Here is a 15444-nt window from a genome sequence, read left to right as displayed (position 1 = left end):
CGTGGCAGAATTTCTCTTTGTGTGCATCTGTCGGCGTGTTTTTTTTTTTGTTAAAAATCGTCTTCTTCCAGGCTATCCAATACGTTATTATATACGCGTATCTTGAGGTATTGTAACTGCTTCCTGCATTACTGTTTCAGCTTTTTAATCTCATTTCGTTTCTATTTACTTTTTGTCTGTTAATATTTGCAGAAGTCACTCATCGCTCAGCTACTGGAAGGGAGGGATAGCGTGGTAGTACAATGAAAACGTACAGTGAGCTGCTGGCGGTTTGCACCGAGTTCCGAGAGAACTTCGCTGCCCTTAGTGAGAAATATGCTGGCGTGACTCACGAGTTGCAAAGTGAGCGGGAACGGAGTGAGCGGCTTGTGAAGCAGTTGGAGGCAGCTAAGAACAATGAGGACAGGTTAAATAGCGGGATGCGGGAGCTGAAGAAGGAGCTAGAGGAGGCTCTGGCCTACAAGGACCGATACCTTGCAGCGACAGTGTCTGTGGAGCACCTCAAGGGGCGACTGGAAAATGCACGGCACGCCGTTGCCGACAACTTGCTGGAACAGGAGCAGCAGATGGACCAGTTACGGGCGCAGATAAAAGATCTTCAGCAACGTCTGAACGTGTCGGCTGACGTGACGGTTGTTCAGCAGTTGAAACGACAGGTTTCTGAGCTTGAAGAGCGGTGCGCAGTACAGAATGGACAGCTGCTGGAGGAGAGGGAACGCTTCAGTCAACAACTTTTGACCGCTCATAATGCTTTGCGTGAGCAACAAGGGCGGCAATTGGAGGTAGAGCAGCGTTGTCGGAGTATGGAGGCAGAACTGCTTCAAATGCGCTCTCTCGTGCGGCGGTCCTCAGATTTGCAGAACGATGCCGCCGTGTCGCGCGAAAAGTGTGTGTCTGATGCCAGGAAGGCTGCGCTTCAGGTGGAAACTCTAACGGCCGAGCTTCGCGATGCGCAGATCCGACTGTGTGAGGCAGAGTCGAGGCATGCGGAGGAGTTAGAGGCATTGCGCATTGAAGACGCTGAAGAGAAGGCTCGGCTGTTAGAGCGTGTGAGTCAGCTCTCTGCGGCAGCGGACGAAGCGGCAGCACAAAGGGTTCAGGAGCAGGAGAAATATTCGGCGCTGCAACGATCTGTTCACCAACAGCTGGAAACTGTGCGCGCAGACGCGCGTGAGGAAGTTGCCGCCGTGCAAAAGTTACTGGCAGATTCTCGCTCGGAGCAGCAACAACAGGGGTGGCGTGTGGAGCAAACTCGTGCAGAACTTGAGGAGAGCAAGCGCTTGTTGCGGCAACGTGAGGCAAAACTTGAGAGCTATGCGGCGGAGTGTAAGCAGTTGCGAACCCAAATGGAGGCCCTCACCCAGCGCGAGGAGTGGTTAACAGCCGAGCGAGATCACCTCTCGCAGCATCTCGCAGCCGCGCGCAAACAAGTACAGGATTTGGTTGCGTCTCATAAAGGCCAGGAAGAGAGTGGATTGGAGGTGGAACGACTACGCATTCAATTGCGTTTCCGCGAGGAGGAGCTCCAGGAGGCACGTCGCCTTGTGGAGGTGTCAGAGACGCACGTTAAGGATTTGGAAGACGCGGCCGATCGACGCGTGCGGCTCGTTCGACAGGAGCTCAAGCGAATTAAAAAGCAGGCGAAGGTGGAGAGTTCCCAGGCGGAGACTGTGCGGCGTCGACTTGTACACGCGCTTCTAGAACGTGACATGGAAATGCGGCCGTGCTATTCCTTAGAGACCATGGAACGGAAACCCCCTCAACGGGAGCAGCGAGTGCCATCAACTTACGCACACGCCTTTCCTACAGCCCCATCCGGTTTGGACGTTATGACGCTGCTGCGAGGGCAGACGGAACAGGCAGAGGCGCTTCACCAGCGGCTCGTTGAGTTGTCAAAGTGACAACTCTATGGGTTGGGAGCGTTAAACCATAGATTCAATGAAAGCATAAAACAAACATAGATGCATAACAAGGAGAGGGCAAAAGAGCCCAAATATATTTACCGGAATAGCTGCGCGCACAGGAGGCAAAGGAGAGAATAAGATGGTGCCTGTGTGTGACACTTCTTTGTTTGTTCAGAAACAACGACAACCGCGACTTATGTTTGACATGAAATATATATATATATATATGTATATTTGTGCCATTTTTTAAATACATGCGCGTGTTGTTTTTATAGAGGCGGTGTTGCAGTGACCTCCTCTCTTAGATTACATGCGGTGGACTTTGTTCCCCACTTTTTTTTTGTTTTTCCAGTTCTCACTTTTGGTTAGTTATTGTTTTGTTTTTCATGTTTCTTTTGTGTTTGGGTACCGTGCTTTTAATACAGTGCAAGCCGCTTTTTCTTGTGTTTAAACATACTACCCTTTCTGTCTCCTCCTTATCTTTTCACACCGGAATGCTGCTGTTAACTCACCTTTCTTGCCGCAGAAAGCGCGTTCCTTTTTTTCCTTTTTTCTTTTCTGCGAGAGCATCACGGACTTGTAGAAGAAAGTTATTTAAGGGGAAACACAATCAATAACACGCCAAGCAACAACTGGTGATTAACTCCACACCGTCTGCGGAAGGTTCTAGTGAAACAAAGAAAAGTATAGAGCGGGAAGGCAAAGGGTGAGCGAAAAACAGCCTTAGCAGCCACTTCAAGGAGGCCAGTAGAGCATCGACGGATAGCAAAGGTTTACCTAGGTTGTGGACGCTAATCATATTTAATTGTCGCTCATACAAATTTTCGTAAAGTGCCTAGGCGGTCGTTACGAGGCTAAGGAGAGGATACCTGAAGGTAATATAACACGAGGCAACAAACAATGACGGACTGCATCAAGTGGTACAACGCCGTGCTCCTCGATGAAGTTGTTCCAAAGAAGAACCTGTCAGAGTTCAAACTTCCCGATGCCACCAAGGATCTCGTGTTCATGGCTAAGCTAACGGAAGAGGCGGAGCGGTACGACGAGATGGTACAATGCATGCGCAAGTTGGTGAAGATGAACAGCGAACTTGACACAGAGGAGCGTAACCTGCTCTCGATGGCGTACAAGAACGTTATCGGTTCCCGTCGCAATGCGTGGCGCATCATCACTTCTATTGAGAACCGCGAAAGCACCAAGGAGAAGAGTGACAATATGGAGTTGATCGTCTCACTTCGCCGCGAATTTGAGGCGGAACTAGCGGCGGTTTGCGACGACTTACTGTCACTGCTTGACACGTACCTAATCCCTGCTTCCCAGGGAGGTGAAGCGAAGGTATTCTACCTTAAAATGAAGGGCGACTACCACCGCTACTACGCCGAGATCGCACCGGAAGGTGATCAGAGGCAGCTTGCACTCGACGCCTACGCCAAGGCCACGGAGGTGGCGAACAGTTCACTGGCACCCACACATCCAATTCGCCTCGGCCTTGCACTAAACTTCTCTGTCTTTTACTATGAAATCATGAAGGAACATGAGAAGGGGTTCCACCTCGCACGGCAGGCATACGATGAGGCCGTGACAGAGCTGGAAACGCTTGATGACGAGGCCTACCGTGAGTCAAACCTCATTGTTCGTCTCCTCCGAGACAACCTCAACCTCTGGACTGACGAGCAACCCGTGAACTGAGAAGGGTGGAGACCGGCCGGCGGAAAGTGAGGGATGTACGGAGGCAGCGAGAGCAGGCCATTCGCCTCGTTTCCACTAGCAAGTGTGAAATACAATACACAAAGTCCTTTCTTGCGGTAACATGCCGCCAAAGAGGCTTGTATGAAGTGTGTAATAAGTTGCCGATGGAGAAAAATATAATGGGAAGATAGGGAGGGGATAAATTGTGAGTGAAAGGAAATGTTATATATATATATATATATATATTTATATGATATATATCTATAGGTACACATATGAAAATCTGGGCGAAAATAGCAGAAAAGACGTGTGCCTTCTGGGGCATGATGATTGTCGTGATTCGACTGTAAAGAGATTATTTACGCATTGCAATATTCCCTTTCTCAGCTACTCTGTTTTTGGTGTGCCAACGGGGGAAAAAACAGCTTGAAGGAAGGAGAACGAGTGGATAGAGAAGCTATAACAAGGGAATGAACTGTGAATAAAATGTGAAAGGAAAGGAGCAAAGGTAATTAAATCAATATGCAAACGAAAAACTTCAGACTTCAATCGAAGCGACGGTAGCGGTGTACCCCCCTCTCTTCAAGTGTTGTTGAAGGCCAGAACAGCTGAAACGAAAGCCATACCAGTTATTGTCCAGTTAATCAGGAACGGAAACAATAATTGCAAGAGAGCCCGTCAGTGAAGGTGCCCCCGGTGTTTCACATGCTTGCGTGTGTGCGTGTTCACATGTTCGTGCCATTGTAAAGTTGGAGGGATTGTATAGGTATGGTAGAAAGGAGTGGGATTGTCTTCCCTTCGTCCCCTTGGCGCGAAATCATGTGTATACATACATGCACACGTGCGTACGCCGATTATGTTTGCGTGGAGCTATAGGTCGCCGAGTTGTTGTCGAGGCAAAGACCTTTTCACACGCAATACAGAGATGCGTTGATCACTATTACTTTTGCTCCCCTGTAGTCTTTATCTCTTTGTTGGTAGCCCCTATTGTTTCCTCCGTCATGTGACGTTGGTTCCAATCTTGCTGTTAACCAGCATGTTGAAGGCTGCAACAGAAGTAACTGTATACCGCGGCGCACGAGTTCCCGCCCCGGTCCACGTGCGTTGTGTTTCTTTTGTTGGCCCTTGGATCCTTCCCCATTATTTGAGTGTTTTTTCACCATTGTCCCCTTTCCATTTTACTTTATTTTTGTTATGCATATGTACCACATGTGTTTGTAGGGATCCCTAATCGCCAACACCGGCGTAGCAGACGTCGCGGCTGCACAAGGCGTCCTGTGTTACGCGGGGTGGGGCCCCTAGTGGAAAGGATAACAAAGGAAGGGGACGAAAAGGAAAACCGATCATAGCGCCTGCAGTGGTCACGTGAGGGATGACAATATGGCTGAATGTTGCGGAGAAGCCCAGCGTGGCGAGGGAAATAGCAACCATTCTTTCGGGTGGTAACCAAAGAACTATTCGCAGTCATTCCATCTATAATCCAGTTTTCGAGTTTAATTTTGAGGGGAAGACAATGATATGTACCTCCGTATCGGGGCACCTGATGGAGTCCGACTTTCCACCACAAGCAGCGGGCTGGGCAAGTTTCCCTATCATTGACTTATTCACTTTGGGCACGGTGAAGCGCGTGAGGTCGGATCTTAGTGAGATTCAGAAGAACCTGAGGGAACTTGGAAGGCGTGCCACGACACTTGCCCTGTGGATGGACTGTGATCGTGAGGGGGAAAACATCTGCTTCGAGGTGATTGATGTGGTGCAGAAGGAGCACAGTTCGATTTCTATTTGCCGTGCACATTTCTCTGCGCTTACGAAGCGTGATATACTTGGCGCGATGCGCAATCTCAAAGCCCCAAACAGGGCCCTTTCCGAGGCCGTAGAGGCCCGTCAAGAGCTCGATCTTCGCCTCGGGGCGGTTTTCACGCGATTCCAAACCCTGAAGTTTTGCAGCCAGTTCAAAAACTTTCCAAAGGTCCTGAGCTTTGGTCCGTGCCAGTTTCCAACTCTTGGGTTTCTGGTTCAGCGTGGCTGGGAGCAGAAAGGGTTTGTGCCGGAGGATTACTTCACACTCACTCTCCAGCACGGTGATACTTCTTTTAACAGTGTGCGTGGCCCTATATACGACAAGATAGCGGCAGCTGTGGTGCTTCAGCAGATGTTTGATGAGGCGCGCACGAGGCCTGAAGCGGAGGTTGTGGAAGTTATGAAGCGACCCAACAGACGACGTCCGCCTTTCCCGCTTTCAACTGTCATGTTGCAGAAATTGTGTACCGCACACCTGCGCATATCGTCTGATCAGTGCATGACCTGGGCAGAGAGCCTCTATCAAGAAGGGTACATATCGTACCCGCGTACTGAAACCGACTCTTTCTCGTTCACAGACAACGAACTGCTGGATATAGTGGGATCGCAGAGGCGGAACCCGGAAGTTAGTGGGTTTGTGGAAGCGATGCTTGCCGATCCAAACAGAAAATTTCGTCGGCCGCTGAATGGTGGTCATGATGACAAGGCACATCCACCTATCTATCCCACGAAGCCGATGCCCGCTGCCAACGACGGCAGGGCTAAACTGTATAACCTGATTGTGCGCCACTTTTTGGCGTGTACTTCACCCGACGCCGTGGCTTCCACCACTTCCGTCGCCGTTGTGTACGGTGGCGAAAAATTCACAACATCTGGGACAACCATTGATGAAAAGGGTTGGATGGAGGTGTATATCTACGAACGATGGAAGAGCACAACTCTGCCAACCTACAAGCAAGGCGAGCGTTTTCGCCCGACACATGCAGACCTTGAACAGCATCGCACCTCTCCACCCCCCAATTTAACGGAGGCGGACCTTATAACGCTGATGGATAAACATGGTATAGGGACTGATGCGACAATATCACACCACATCAAGACTGTAGTGGAAAGGGAGTACGTAAAGCGTGAGGGTTCTTCGTTAGTTCCCACACATGTTGGCAATGCGCTTGCGTCGGCTTACGAGGTAAATGGACTGGTTAGCCTTCTGCAACCGCAGATGCGGGCTCAGATGGAGCTCGCAATGGCGGATATCGCCGCGGGAAAGGCGACGAGGAGGGACGTTGTTGACGCCGCCGTCCGCCTATACAGGGAAATATTTCAAAAGATGTTGAGTTTAACTGATGCGATGAACAGAGTGCTGCACCTCCATCTCGACCCCGTGTATCAGACTGCCGTGGAGGAGGTTGGAACCTCCAGAGCTCACATTTCGGCTAGTGGGCTGGTGGAGTGCGGGACTTGCGGTAACCCTATGAACTTGATGGAACATGTCCAGAAGGAGCGCAACCCCTGGTTCGTGCGTTGCGATACATGTCAAAAGGAGTATCGTGTCCCGAATGGGCGGCATAACCGCATAGAACGCAGTGGTCACCGTTGTGTGATATGCAAATTTGGCGTGCTAGAGATAACGAACATCGACAAGGGCACATCTCACACGGTGTGCCCCTACTGTTTCACATCGCCTCCACCAGGTGCCGAGATGGAATCGTTGGCAGAGTTTCGTTGTTTTCACTGTGGTGCTGACTGCCCGCTAGCGAAGGGACATGAAACGGTGACAATCACAAACTGTATGTCTTGCAAAAAGAACGGGCTTCGTATTCGCTCCAATAACTCGGGTTTCTTTTTAGCTTGCCGTGGCTTTCCCGTGTGCAACTTTACCATTAAGCTTCCTCCGGCGGAACGAGTGAGTCTCGCTTACGACGCGCGTTGTCCATCGTGTAGCGCCATCATGCTCAAGTTTGACTTCGGTGGATCTCCGGCTGTTCCCGGAGTGCAGGAAGGAGAGAAGGTGTGTGTCTTTTGTGATGCTCGGATGAAAGAGCACATACGGACGAAAGGAAACAATGTGCTCAGGGGGTCTCGTTCCGCACCACAGGAGCGGCAACTTGCACAACAGCAACAACCTCGACCAGCGTACACACTCCCTTCAATAGATGTTAATAGTGGGTTGTTTCAAATACCACCCGGCCTCGCTGATGGTGCCGCTACGCCGTTGTGTCATTGTGGATTGCCTGCCGTGCATCTTGTATCTGGTCAAGCGGCTTCCAGGGGCAGGCGCTTCGTAAAATGTGATGGTTCAAAGTGCCAATTTTTTCAGTGGTTGGACTGACCCCCATCAAAACAAATGCTAAGAGTTCTTTTCCCGCGTGCTGTCTCTTTTATCATAATATTATTCTAGCTCTTGTACCTTTTTTTTTTTCGATAACTAACGACCGTTGGTATATATATATATATATATATATATATATTTGCGCCTACTGATTTTCTGCACTTCTACGTGCTTGTGCAAATATCTGTCCGTTTCGTCCACATGTCTGTCATAGTAGTAAAGTTTAGGCGCCCAACGAAGTCGTTCAAGTTTCATCTATTACAGTTTGTTTGTACATTCTTCTATTCCTACTTTCTTTCAGTTTGTTTCTCCGTGAAATCGGAACCTGGTGCCGCTTCTAATACTGACATTATTGCTATTATCACTTCAAAGTTTTTTGTTTTCATACGCAGGATTGTGGTAGTTGAGCGGGAAACATTTTGTTAATTGAAGATGTCTGAAGCCATTGAGGGCGGACCCACATCGGCATGCGGCGGACGCACTGGAAGGGAACAGATTCATCAGGCCAACTCCTTGGTCAGGTGCTCGATCTGTGGTAATGTGGGGCATGACAAAGTGGCTTGCCTAAGCGCAAGGAAGCGTCCACGCACCGAAGAAGAGGAGGAAGCACTCCCATCAGTTTGCAGGAGCTGCGGCTCGTCCAGGCACGCTGAAGCTAGTTGCCCACTGCGGATGAAGTCTATGGAGTGTTTTCAATGTCATCAAAAGGGCCATCTGTTGCCGATGTGCCCGCAGACGCGGTGCTACAACTGTGGTAATTACGGACACAGCTCGCAACGTTGCCTTAGCAGGCCTCTGTGCTATCATTGCTCCTCAACGGGTCACAGGTCAACCGATTGCCCGCTAAGAGAGAAGGGTCGGGTCTGCTATCGGTGTAAAAAACCCGGCCATGACATGGCGGGGTGTTCTTTATCTGCTTTGTGCTTCACGTGTAACGGAGAGGGGCACATGTCGGCACAATGCCCCCAAATATCTTGCAACCGCTGTAACGCCAAGGGGCATGTCGCGGCCCAGTGCCCGCAAGCGTCTGGTAATCGTAGCAACGTAAAAGGGAATGTTGTGGTCGCTTGCTCAAAGTTTCCCAGTGTTGCCAGCGGTGGTAGCATACCTACGGTGGATTGGAAACGAAATTTTCCGACTAGTGCAGCGAGTGGTGATGAAAACGTAGTCAACGACTGGTCACCTGATCGAGAGGAGGACGGCGTAGACGCAACGCCTCATGCTGCCACGGTGGTGTCTGGAAGAAGAGAAATAATACCTCCATTTGTGGCAAGTGGAGCGAAACGTGATGGAAAAGTGGCTGTCATAGTCGACGGTGGCTACTTTGAGCGGCTTCTAAAGGGACATGAATTCCGTGATGAAGAACAATACAAGCGCTGTGTGGAGGCGTTGCGATATGTCCTTGATTTTATTGGGGAGATTTTTCAAAAGACTAGCGTGGCATTCTGGTTTGATACCGACCCCTCCGCGTTTGCGGATTATGTGGAAAATTCCATGTCATTAATTCATAGGGAGAAGGCGTTCCGCGGAAACAGTCTTCGCAAGAGAGTATTGCTGGATGAAATGAATGGTGGTAGGAAACTGAGCAATGTGGTGGCCCGCCTTGTTGGTCGAATGAAACGTCAAAAGGGTTACACTGGCGACGGTCCGGGTTATGTGTGGGTCCAAACCGGTGTTGATGTTGCCATAGCGACATGTGTCATTGAAACATTCCTGCGTCGCCAGTTTGATCAGGTGGTTTTGTTATGTGGCGATTCGGACGTTTATCCCGCAGTGTCCTTCTGCCAGGAGCAGCGGCGCACGCTCCAAACGGCAGATGGCCCCAATCCGGTCCGTGTGTGTGGCACTTCTTCCTCCATCTCGCAACTTTACGGGCAAGACCAAGATCTTTGTGACTTCCTCCCGCAGATTTTACTTGACGCGCCGAGCCACACGGAGGGCAACAGGACAGTGGACTTTCCCACCCATAGTGTCTTTCAGTAGTGATTGTTGTCTGGAGGGACTAGTTTTGAAAATAGCATTGTAGTGTATATATATATTTGCCTTTTTGCGTTTTGTCTGCTTGTATGCGTTTGCACGGTCTATGAATGAGTGAGTGAGTGTGTGTGTGGTTGTGTGAGGGGTTGCTGTGGAAAAGTGTGTGGAACCATTTCTGTGCAAGTTAAGCAAATTGGAAAACAAAACATGTTCTGCAAGTGAATGCTGGCAACTGAGAAAATTTAATACGACCATAAGCGAACCTGATTTCTGAACTCGGGGAGAAGGAGTGGGGTGGAAAAAAAAAGGAACAATCTCGTACCTCTTGTCAGAGTGCATGCACTGATTTATGGGCGACCCCTCCGAAAAGAAGAGAGCGCTAGTTAGATGGTAGGAAAGAGAGGGGTATACATATATATAGATATACATACATATGTGCATATGGGTGCACGTGCTGATGTGCTTGCGGCTGACCCAAGGTGAAAGCATCACTTGGAGTCTAACCGACGCCCCTTTCTTCGAGAAAGATAACCAAGTAAAGTTTGTAAAGTGGTTTTATAAGATGAGAAGAAAAACGGAAAACGTTAGAAATCGTCAAGGACCCCTATGATTCGTTCCCCTCATTGCACATCAGTTGTTGCATGGGCTACTTCCTGTCTTTGCTCTGCGATTACTCGACGCCGCAGCTCTCTTTGTTATTCCCGCCTTGCGTCCCACCGCCTTTTCATTGCTCCCTCTTTTCTCACCTTACGACGTCACACACACACACACACACACACACACACACACACACATGCGCGCGAATGTGTTTCTTTATATATGTGTAAATTGACTCCTTGCTTGGTGACCTTTTGCATCTCACAAGGCGGTTAAAAACATCGAGGAGTAAGAATTTAGTTGGCAGATGGTCTCCGCAAATAGATCCACAATGCCACTTAGTCAAGGATGTGCAGCCGCGGCTGGTATCCCTCTCGAATATTTTGAGACCCGGGACCACATCAATCACCTTATTTCCCTTGGTATGCCGCGGGTAACGCCACACACCGTTCCCCCAAAGGAGCGTGTTGCGACGCTGCCGGTGCCACCTCAACAGGACCATACGGAGCTTATGTTGACTATTTCAAGTGGCGGATCTCCACAGAAGAGTTACTTTTCCACTACGGAGAGTCATCTTTTAACATGTGGAACACTGACTCCCAAGACAGCCCGCAAAAGACCAGAGATAGACAGCTTTGATATGGAGGGCGCCTTCGCGGCACTCGTTAAACGCCTGGAGAGTCGTGTGGATGAAGAGGACAACAAAGACATGGCATCGTAGTTTCTTTGGGGTTGACGCTCGCGGGGAATGGGGGAAGGTGTTGGCCGTCCCAAACTCCCTTTGAACAGAGACACATGATAACTTTTAATCCCATCAGGAGGACATTTGGCTGCGGTATTGCCACGTGGGATTGTGCTATCTATTTTGTATCTTTTTTCTTTTTACGGAAGTGCCCCTCGCGCAGTCGGGTTGCGAGCTTTTTAGAATCCGTTTCTCGTATGTATCTCTCCGTCGTGAAAGGGGGAATGCATGACAGTGAGGAGTGTGAGGTTTTTCTTCGTGGGGATGTGAACTCCCGTCATCGGCTCGAGGTGACCGCGGTAATGGCGCAGGGAAGGTGTTGTTCAGCAGTTTGCCCGTGTGTGCTGCAACTCTAACCGGCATATTCTGGATGATGATCCTATTGCCTCTCATGTGTATGTATGTGTGTGGTGTGGTGTGGTGGCCGCTTGTTCAGATTGGTGGACAAAGGCACACGGCTGTGTATATGAAAAAAAAAAACTCCTGTGAAAAGCGATAATAATTGTGATGTGTTTCTAAACTTATTGTTTTCTGTAGGTTCGGTGGATGCTTATTGCCTTAATTGTGCTTGAAGTTTCTGTCCCATGGGAGACTGGGTTGTTTTGATTCCGTTCTTGACGTCAAGTAAGGCAATCAGCAGGACAAGCGACCCGAATGAGCGATGATGAATGCCCGGAGCTTGTGAGTGCAAAGGTTCCCGTAACGATTTTGACAGGGTTTCTTGGCAGCGGAAAGACGACGCTACTACATTATGTGTTGTCCGCCGAGCACAACCTTCGCATTGCTGTTATCGTTAATGAATTTGAATTCGGCAAAACAATTGAGAAGGGATTGACGTTAAAGAGCTCGCAGAAACCGGACGACGAATGGTTGGAGCTAGACAACGGTTGCATGTGCTGCACTGCGCAGACTCAAACTGTTCAAGCGCTGGAAAAGCTGATGCAACGGAAGGGGACATTCGATTTGGTTCTTGTGGAGACGTCCGGCTTGGCGGATCCCGCTCCTGTTGCTTCAATGTTCTGGCAGGACGAGGCCCTGTGTGGTTCCTTGTACCTCTCTGGCATCGTAACCCTCGTCGATGCGAAGAACATCTGCAAATATCTGAGGGACCCTGACGTGGCTGGAGAGGCCACAAGGCAGATCCTGATGGCGGACCGCATTGTGCTAAACAAATGCGATTTAGCAACTGAGGAGGAGAAGAACGAGGCAGTGGTGTCGGTGAGGCAAATAAATCCTATCGTGCAGGTGCTACCAGCAACTTTTTCTGTGTTGAACAACCTTCGGGAGGTTATTATGCTCAACACCACGCGCCAGGCTATGGAGTTAGATCATCTTCACTCGAGTGGGCCCTCAAGTATCACTGCAATGTCGTTGGAGTTCTTCGAACAGCCCAATTTTCTCGCCGTGAGCGATCGCAGTGATGTTGACATGATTTGCAGGGATATGCTTTACATGGAGCACGATCCGCCCTTTGAAGTTGTTCGATGCAAGGCAGCGCTCTGGATGAGGAAAGGTGACCATTACTCCTTGTTGCAGCTTCAGACGATTGGTGACCTCTTTGACGTAACTCCTATGGAAGGTCAGAGTGTTCCCTTAGGTTGCTCACGAGTGCTTGTTCTTGGGAAGCAGCTGAACGAAAATGTGCTGAGGGGTATTTTCTTGAAATACCTCCGGGGTTGTGCGTAGCGGCTGTGGTAGTTTTTCTTCAGGGTGATGCGCTCCCCGACCGCGTGCGCAGTCTTGAATTGTGTGAAACTTTGCAACGGTGCTTAAAACTGTTTTTGGGCCATGTGAACGTAGGACCAGCTGTATTATTGATTCTTTTTTGAAATTTCTCTTCCTTGTTCGTACCTCTGGTGAACTGCTGCTGCCCTCGCCACGACAAATACTACTTGAATAGGAGTTATGGAAGAAAGGTTTCTTAGAACGCGTGCGGAGCGCGAGGAGGTACGTCAGCAAAGGGCTGCGGAACCCTCCAGTAGCTCCGCTGAGAGACTCCACTTTGAGGAGCAGGCGAAGCTTTTTGAGCAGGAAATCACTCAATATGTTAGTAGTGGGAATACCGGTGTCGCACAAGAGAGGCTGAACGGGTTTAAAGCCGTTGTCCAGGAGGTTTCGAGCAGTAGCATCCTGACGGCATACGACATGGCGAAGTCCAACACGACACTGTCACGCCTTCAGGCGCTTATTGATAGCAGCGCTAAGAGCACCCAGGGGCCCCGATCCTTCAAGTTTTCCTCTGCGTCAAAACCTCGCCCCACGCCTGCAGCGGCAGGGGCGGCCACAACGGAGCAACCGACCATTCAGTGCAATGAAGAACCGGAACTTCCTGCAGGTGTTCTGGGTAACGCACGTGACAGAACGCTATGCATTACTCCATCAAAGGCCGTGTTTTTGAGAGGATGTGAAAACTGTTTGATCCTTATTCCCCCCGTTGCGGGCTCTGTTTTTATCTCTGACTGCAGTCAATGCAAGGTTTATGTTGCTTGCCACCAGCTCAGGTTGAAAAACTGCACAGGCTCAGACATGTACGTTTCTTGCGCCTCAACACCCATCATCGAGTGCTGCACTGGGATGCGTTTCGGCCCCTACGGCTGCTGGACGGGCATCCTTCATTCGTCTATAGGAGAACATAGATACAATAGCCATGAGGAGTGGTTGAAGTGCTTGGGTGAAATTGAGGACCTTCAGCGCGCTGGGGAAATGTACAAAACAGTAGATGACTTTCAGTGGCTCAAGAAAACACCCAGCCCGAATTGGTGTGTGCTGGCAGCTGAGCAATGGGAAGTCGTCGCACAACCATTTGTTCAGGAGGATGCTGCTGCGGTATGAAGATACTTACTTGGCGGTTGAATGATGTAACGAGTGATGGCGGGTAATATGAAGGGAGAATGAGCGTGAGGTTTCGCTCTGAACTATTTTACACAAAATCCGCAGTGCATACTTCTTGCTGCTCGTTAGCTTCCAGCAACTGTCTGTATATATATATATATATATATATATATGGGTGCATGCGCAGAGGGGCTATTTATTGTTCTTCATCACTCATTTGTCCATCTTAGAAAACATTTAGCATAACTTATTCAAACTATACAACAAATCAGTAAGCGGACGAGAATGAGTCGTAATAGGGATGAGGTGCGTAAACTTTCCCAGAAAGATGGGAACCGCTTCTGCATGAACTGTAGGATGAGGGGGCCTGTGTACGTAGTCCTGGACTTTGGAACCTTTGTTTGTTCAGCGTGTGCATCACTGCACCGAAACAAGCAACATAAAGTAAAAGGTATCACCATGACGGAGTTCACAGACGAGGAGGTGGCGCGGCTGAAGGTATGTGGAAATGACAGGGCTGAAAGTGTGTGGTTACATGGTTTTAAGGGGGAGAGACCCCCAGTTGGGAATGATTTTGCGCTGCAACAATTTTTCTCTCGCGTTTATGTAGCTAAGGAGTTCGCTAGCTCCGCCGAATATGATAAGCTACAAGTCGACTTGCTTAATTTGCGGGGCGGTGGGGGGGCCACTGCGTCTTCGGCGCCCTCAACGGTGTCAGTTACCGCGAAGGGGTCAGCGACAACCCCACAACCGTCACCAGTTGGGCCACCCGTCGACATTTTTGATGTAATCACTGCCCCACCGCCCCGACAGCAGAATACTAACGCATCGGCCACGGAGGATGACATGTTTTCGGATTTTACTACTGCCCCGCCCCCTGCACAAACTGGCGCAACCAGTGGGGCCATACAATCGGTTCCACTCACTGCCGCTGATCTGTTTGCTTCCGTTCCTCAACCTACCCCGCAGGCCAACGTACCATTTCCCGGCATGTCGGGCACTGCCGGTGGACAATTCCCTCCAGGAATGGCGTTGGGTGGAGTTGGAGGTGCTGGAATTCCCCAAGTACCGCAAGTGCATCCACAGTACATGTCCTTTCCCCCCAATTTTTCCACCCCGAACTGCGGTGGTATGCCGGATGCCCCATTTGCTTCGATTCCTGGCGCTGGACCTTTCCAATCGTACGGGCCCCGCGGGGCGATGCCGGCGCATATGGAGAGTAATGAGGGCTTCCACCCAGCGGCATCAAGTAATCAGTTCCCAAACCTCGCTCCCGCTCACACCACGTTGACCAGCGGTCAGAACGATGCTTTTGCTTCTCTAAATCCTTTTGGTAAGAAGCACTAAGTGTTGGTGTCCGGCACATTTTTCTACACCAAGTGAAACATTAATTTGTGCTTCTCAATTTTCCGTTTCTTTTGCTTTTGAGATTTCCCCTCTCCTTCCCACACCACCCCCAAACATGCACCAGAAGGCTGTACACCTCGGTGTTTAACTTTTTCTGGCCTGCTAACAACTACCACGTCTCATTCCCCCTTTGGATTTCGCCGTTCATGGTTTCCATAACCGGTGTG

The 15444-nt window shown here is 49.8% G+C and overlaps 9 protein-coding genes across 9 annotated transcripts; all 9 read left to right on the top strand.

Moving 5' to 3' along the window:
• Window positions 1-242: 242 nt before the first annotated feature.
• Window positions 243-1901, top strand: TbgDal_XI10710 (hypothetical protein, conserved; the record flags this gene model as incomplete). Its single annotated transcript, XM_011781914.1, has 1 exon — window positions 243-1901. One exon carries the CDS (start codon window positions 243-245, stop codon window positions 1899-1901), a length of 1659 nt encoding a protein of 552 aa, XP_011780216.1.
• Window positions 1902-2804: 903 nt separating this feature from the next.
• Window positions 2805-3593, top strand: TbgDal_XI10700 (14-3-3-like protein, putative; the record flags this gene model as incomplete). Its single annotated transcript, XM_011781913.1, has 1 exon — window positions 2805-3593. One exon carries the CDS (start codon window positions 2805-2807, stop codon window positions 3591-3593), a length of 789 nt encoding a protein of 262 aa, XP_011780215.1.
• A 1372-nt stretch (window positions 3594-4965) lies between these two features.
• Window positions 4966-7722, top strand: TbgDal_XI10690 (DNA topoisomerase III, putative; the record flags this gene model as incomplete). The annotated part of the gene is made up of 1 exon (XM_011781912.1): window positions 4966-7722. The coding sequence occupies one exon, from the start codon at window positions 4966-4968 to the stop codon at window positions 7720-7722; it is 2757 nt and encodes a 918-aa protein (XP_011780214.1).
• Window positions 7723-8154: 432 nt separating this feature from the next.
• Window positions 8155-9705, top strand: TbgDal_XI10680 (nucleic acid binding protein, putative; the record flags this gene model as incomplete). The annotated part of the gene is made up of 1 exon (XM_011781911.1): window positions 8155-9705. One exon carries the CDS (start codon window positions 8155-8157, stop codon window positions 9703-9705), a length of 1551 nt encoding a protein of 516 aa, XP_011780213.1.
• Window positions 9706-10603: 898 nt separating this feature from the next.
• On the top strand, window positions 10604-11017 carry TbgDal_XI10670 (hypothetical protein, conserved; the record flags this gene model as incomplete). Its single annotated transcript, XM_011781910.1, has 1 exon — window positions 10604-11017. One exon carries the CDS (start codon window positions 10604-10606, stop codon window positions 11015-11017), a length of 414 nt encoding a protein of 137 aa, XP_011780212.1.
• Window positions 11018-11091: 74 nt separating this feature from the next.
• Window positions 11092-11394, top strand: TbgDal_XI10660 (hypothetical protein, unlikely; the record flags this gene model as incomplete). The annotated part of the gene is made up of 1 exon (XM_011781909.1): window positions 11092-11394. The coding sequence occupies one exon, from the start codon at window positions 11092-11094 to the stop codon at window positions 11392-11394; it is 303 nt and encodes a 100-aa protein (XP_011780211.1).
• A 298-nt stretch (window positions 11395-11692) lies between these two features.
• On the top strand, window positions 11693-12724 carry TbgDal_XI10650 (hypothetical protein, conserved; the record flags this gene model as incomplete). The annotated part of the gene is made up of 1 exon (XM_011781908.1): window positions 11693-12724. The coding sequence occupies one exon, from the start codon at window positions 11693-11695 to the stop codon at window positions 12722-12724; it is 1032 nt and encodes a 343-aa protein (XP_011780210.1).
• Window positions 12725-12943: 219 nt separating this feature from the next.
• Window positions 12944-13870, top strand: TbgDal_XI10640 (hypothetical protein, conserved; the record flags this gene model as incomplete). The annotated part of the gene is made up of 1 exon (XM_011781907.1): window positions 12944-13870. The coding sequence occupies one exon, from the start codon at window positions 12944-12946 to the stop codon at window positions 13868-13870; it is 927 nt and encodes a 308-aa protein (XP_011780209.1).
• Window positions 13871-14155: 285 nt separating this feature from the next.
• On the top strand, window positions 14156-15217 carry TbgDal_XI10630 (ADP-ribosylation factor GTPase activating protein, putative; the record flags this gene model as incomplete). Its single annotated transcript, XM_011781906.1, has 1 exon — window positions 14156-15217. One exon carries the CDS (start codon window positions 14156-14158, stop codon window positions 15215-15217), a length of 1062 nt encoding a protein of 353 aa, XP_011780208.1.
• Between the last annotated feature and the right edge of the window lie 227 nt (window positions 15218-15444).

Source organism: Trypanosoma brucei, chromosome 11 (genome assembly GCF_000210295.1).
Source record: "Trypanosoma brucei gambiense DAL972 chromosome 11, complete sequence".
In the NCBI taxonomy this organism is placed as follows: domain Eukaryota; phylum Euglenozoa; class Kinetoplastea; order Trypanosomatida; family Trypanosomatidae; genus Trypanosoma; species Trypanosoma brucei.
The sequence above is the reverse complement of the archived record's forward strand: the minus strand, read 5'-3'. Positions and strand labels throughout refer to the sequence as shown.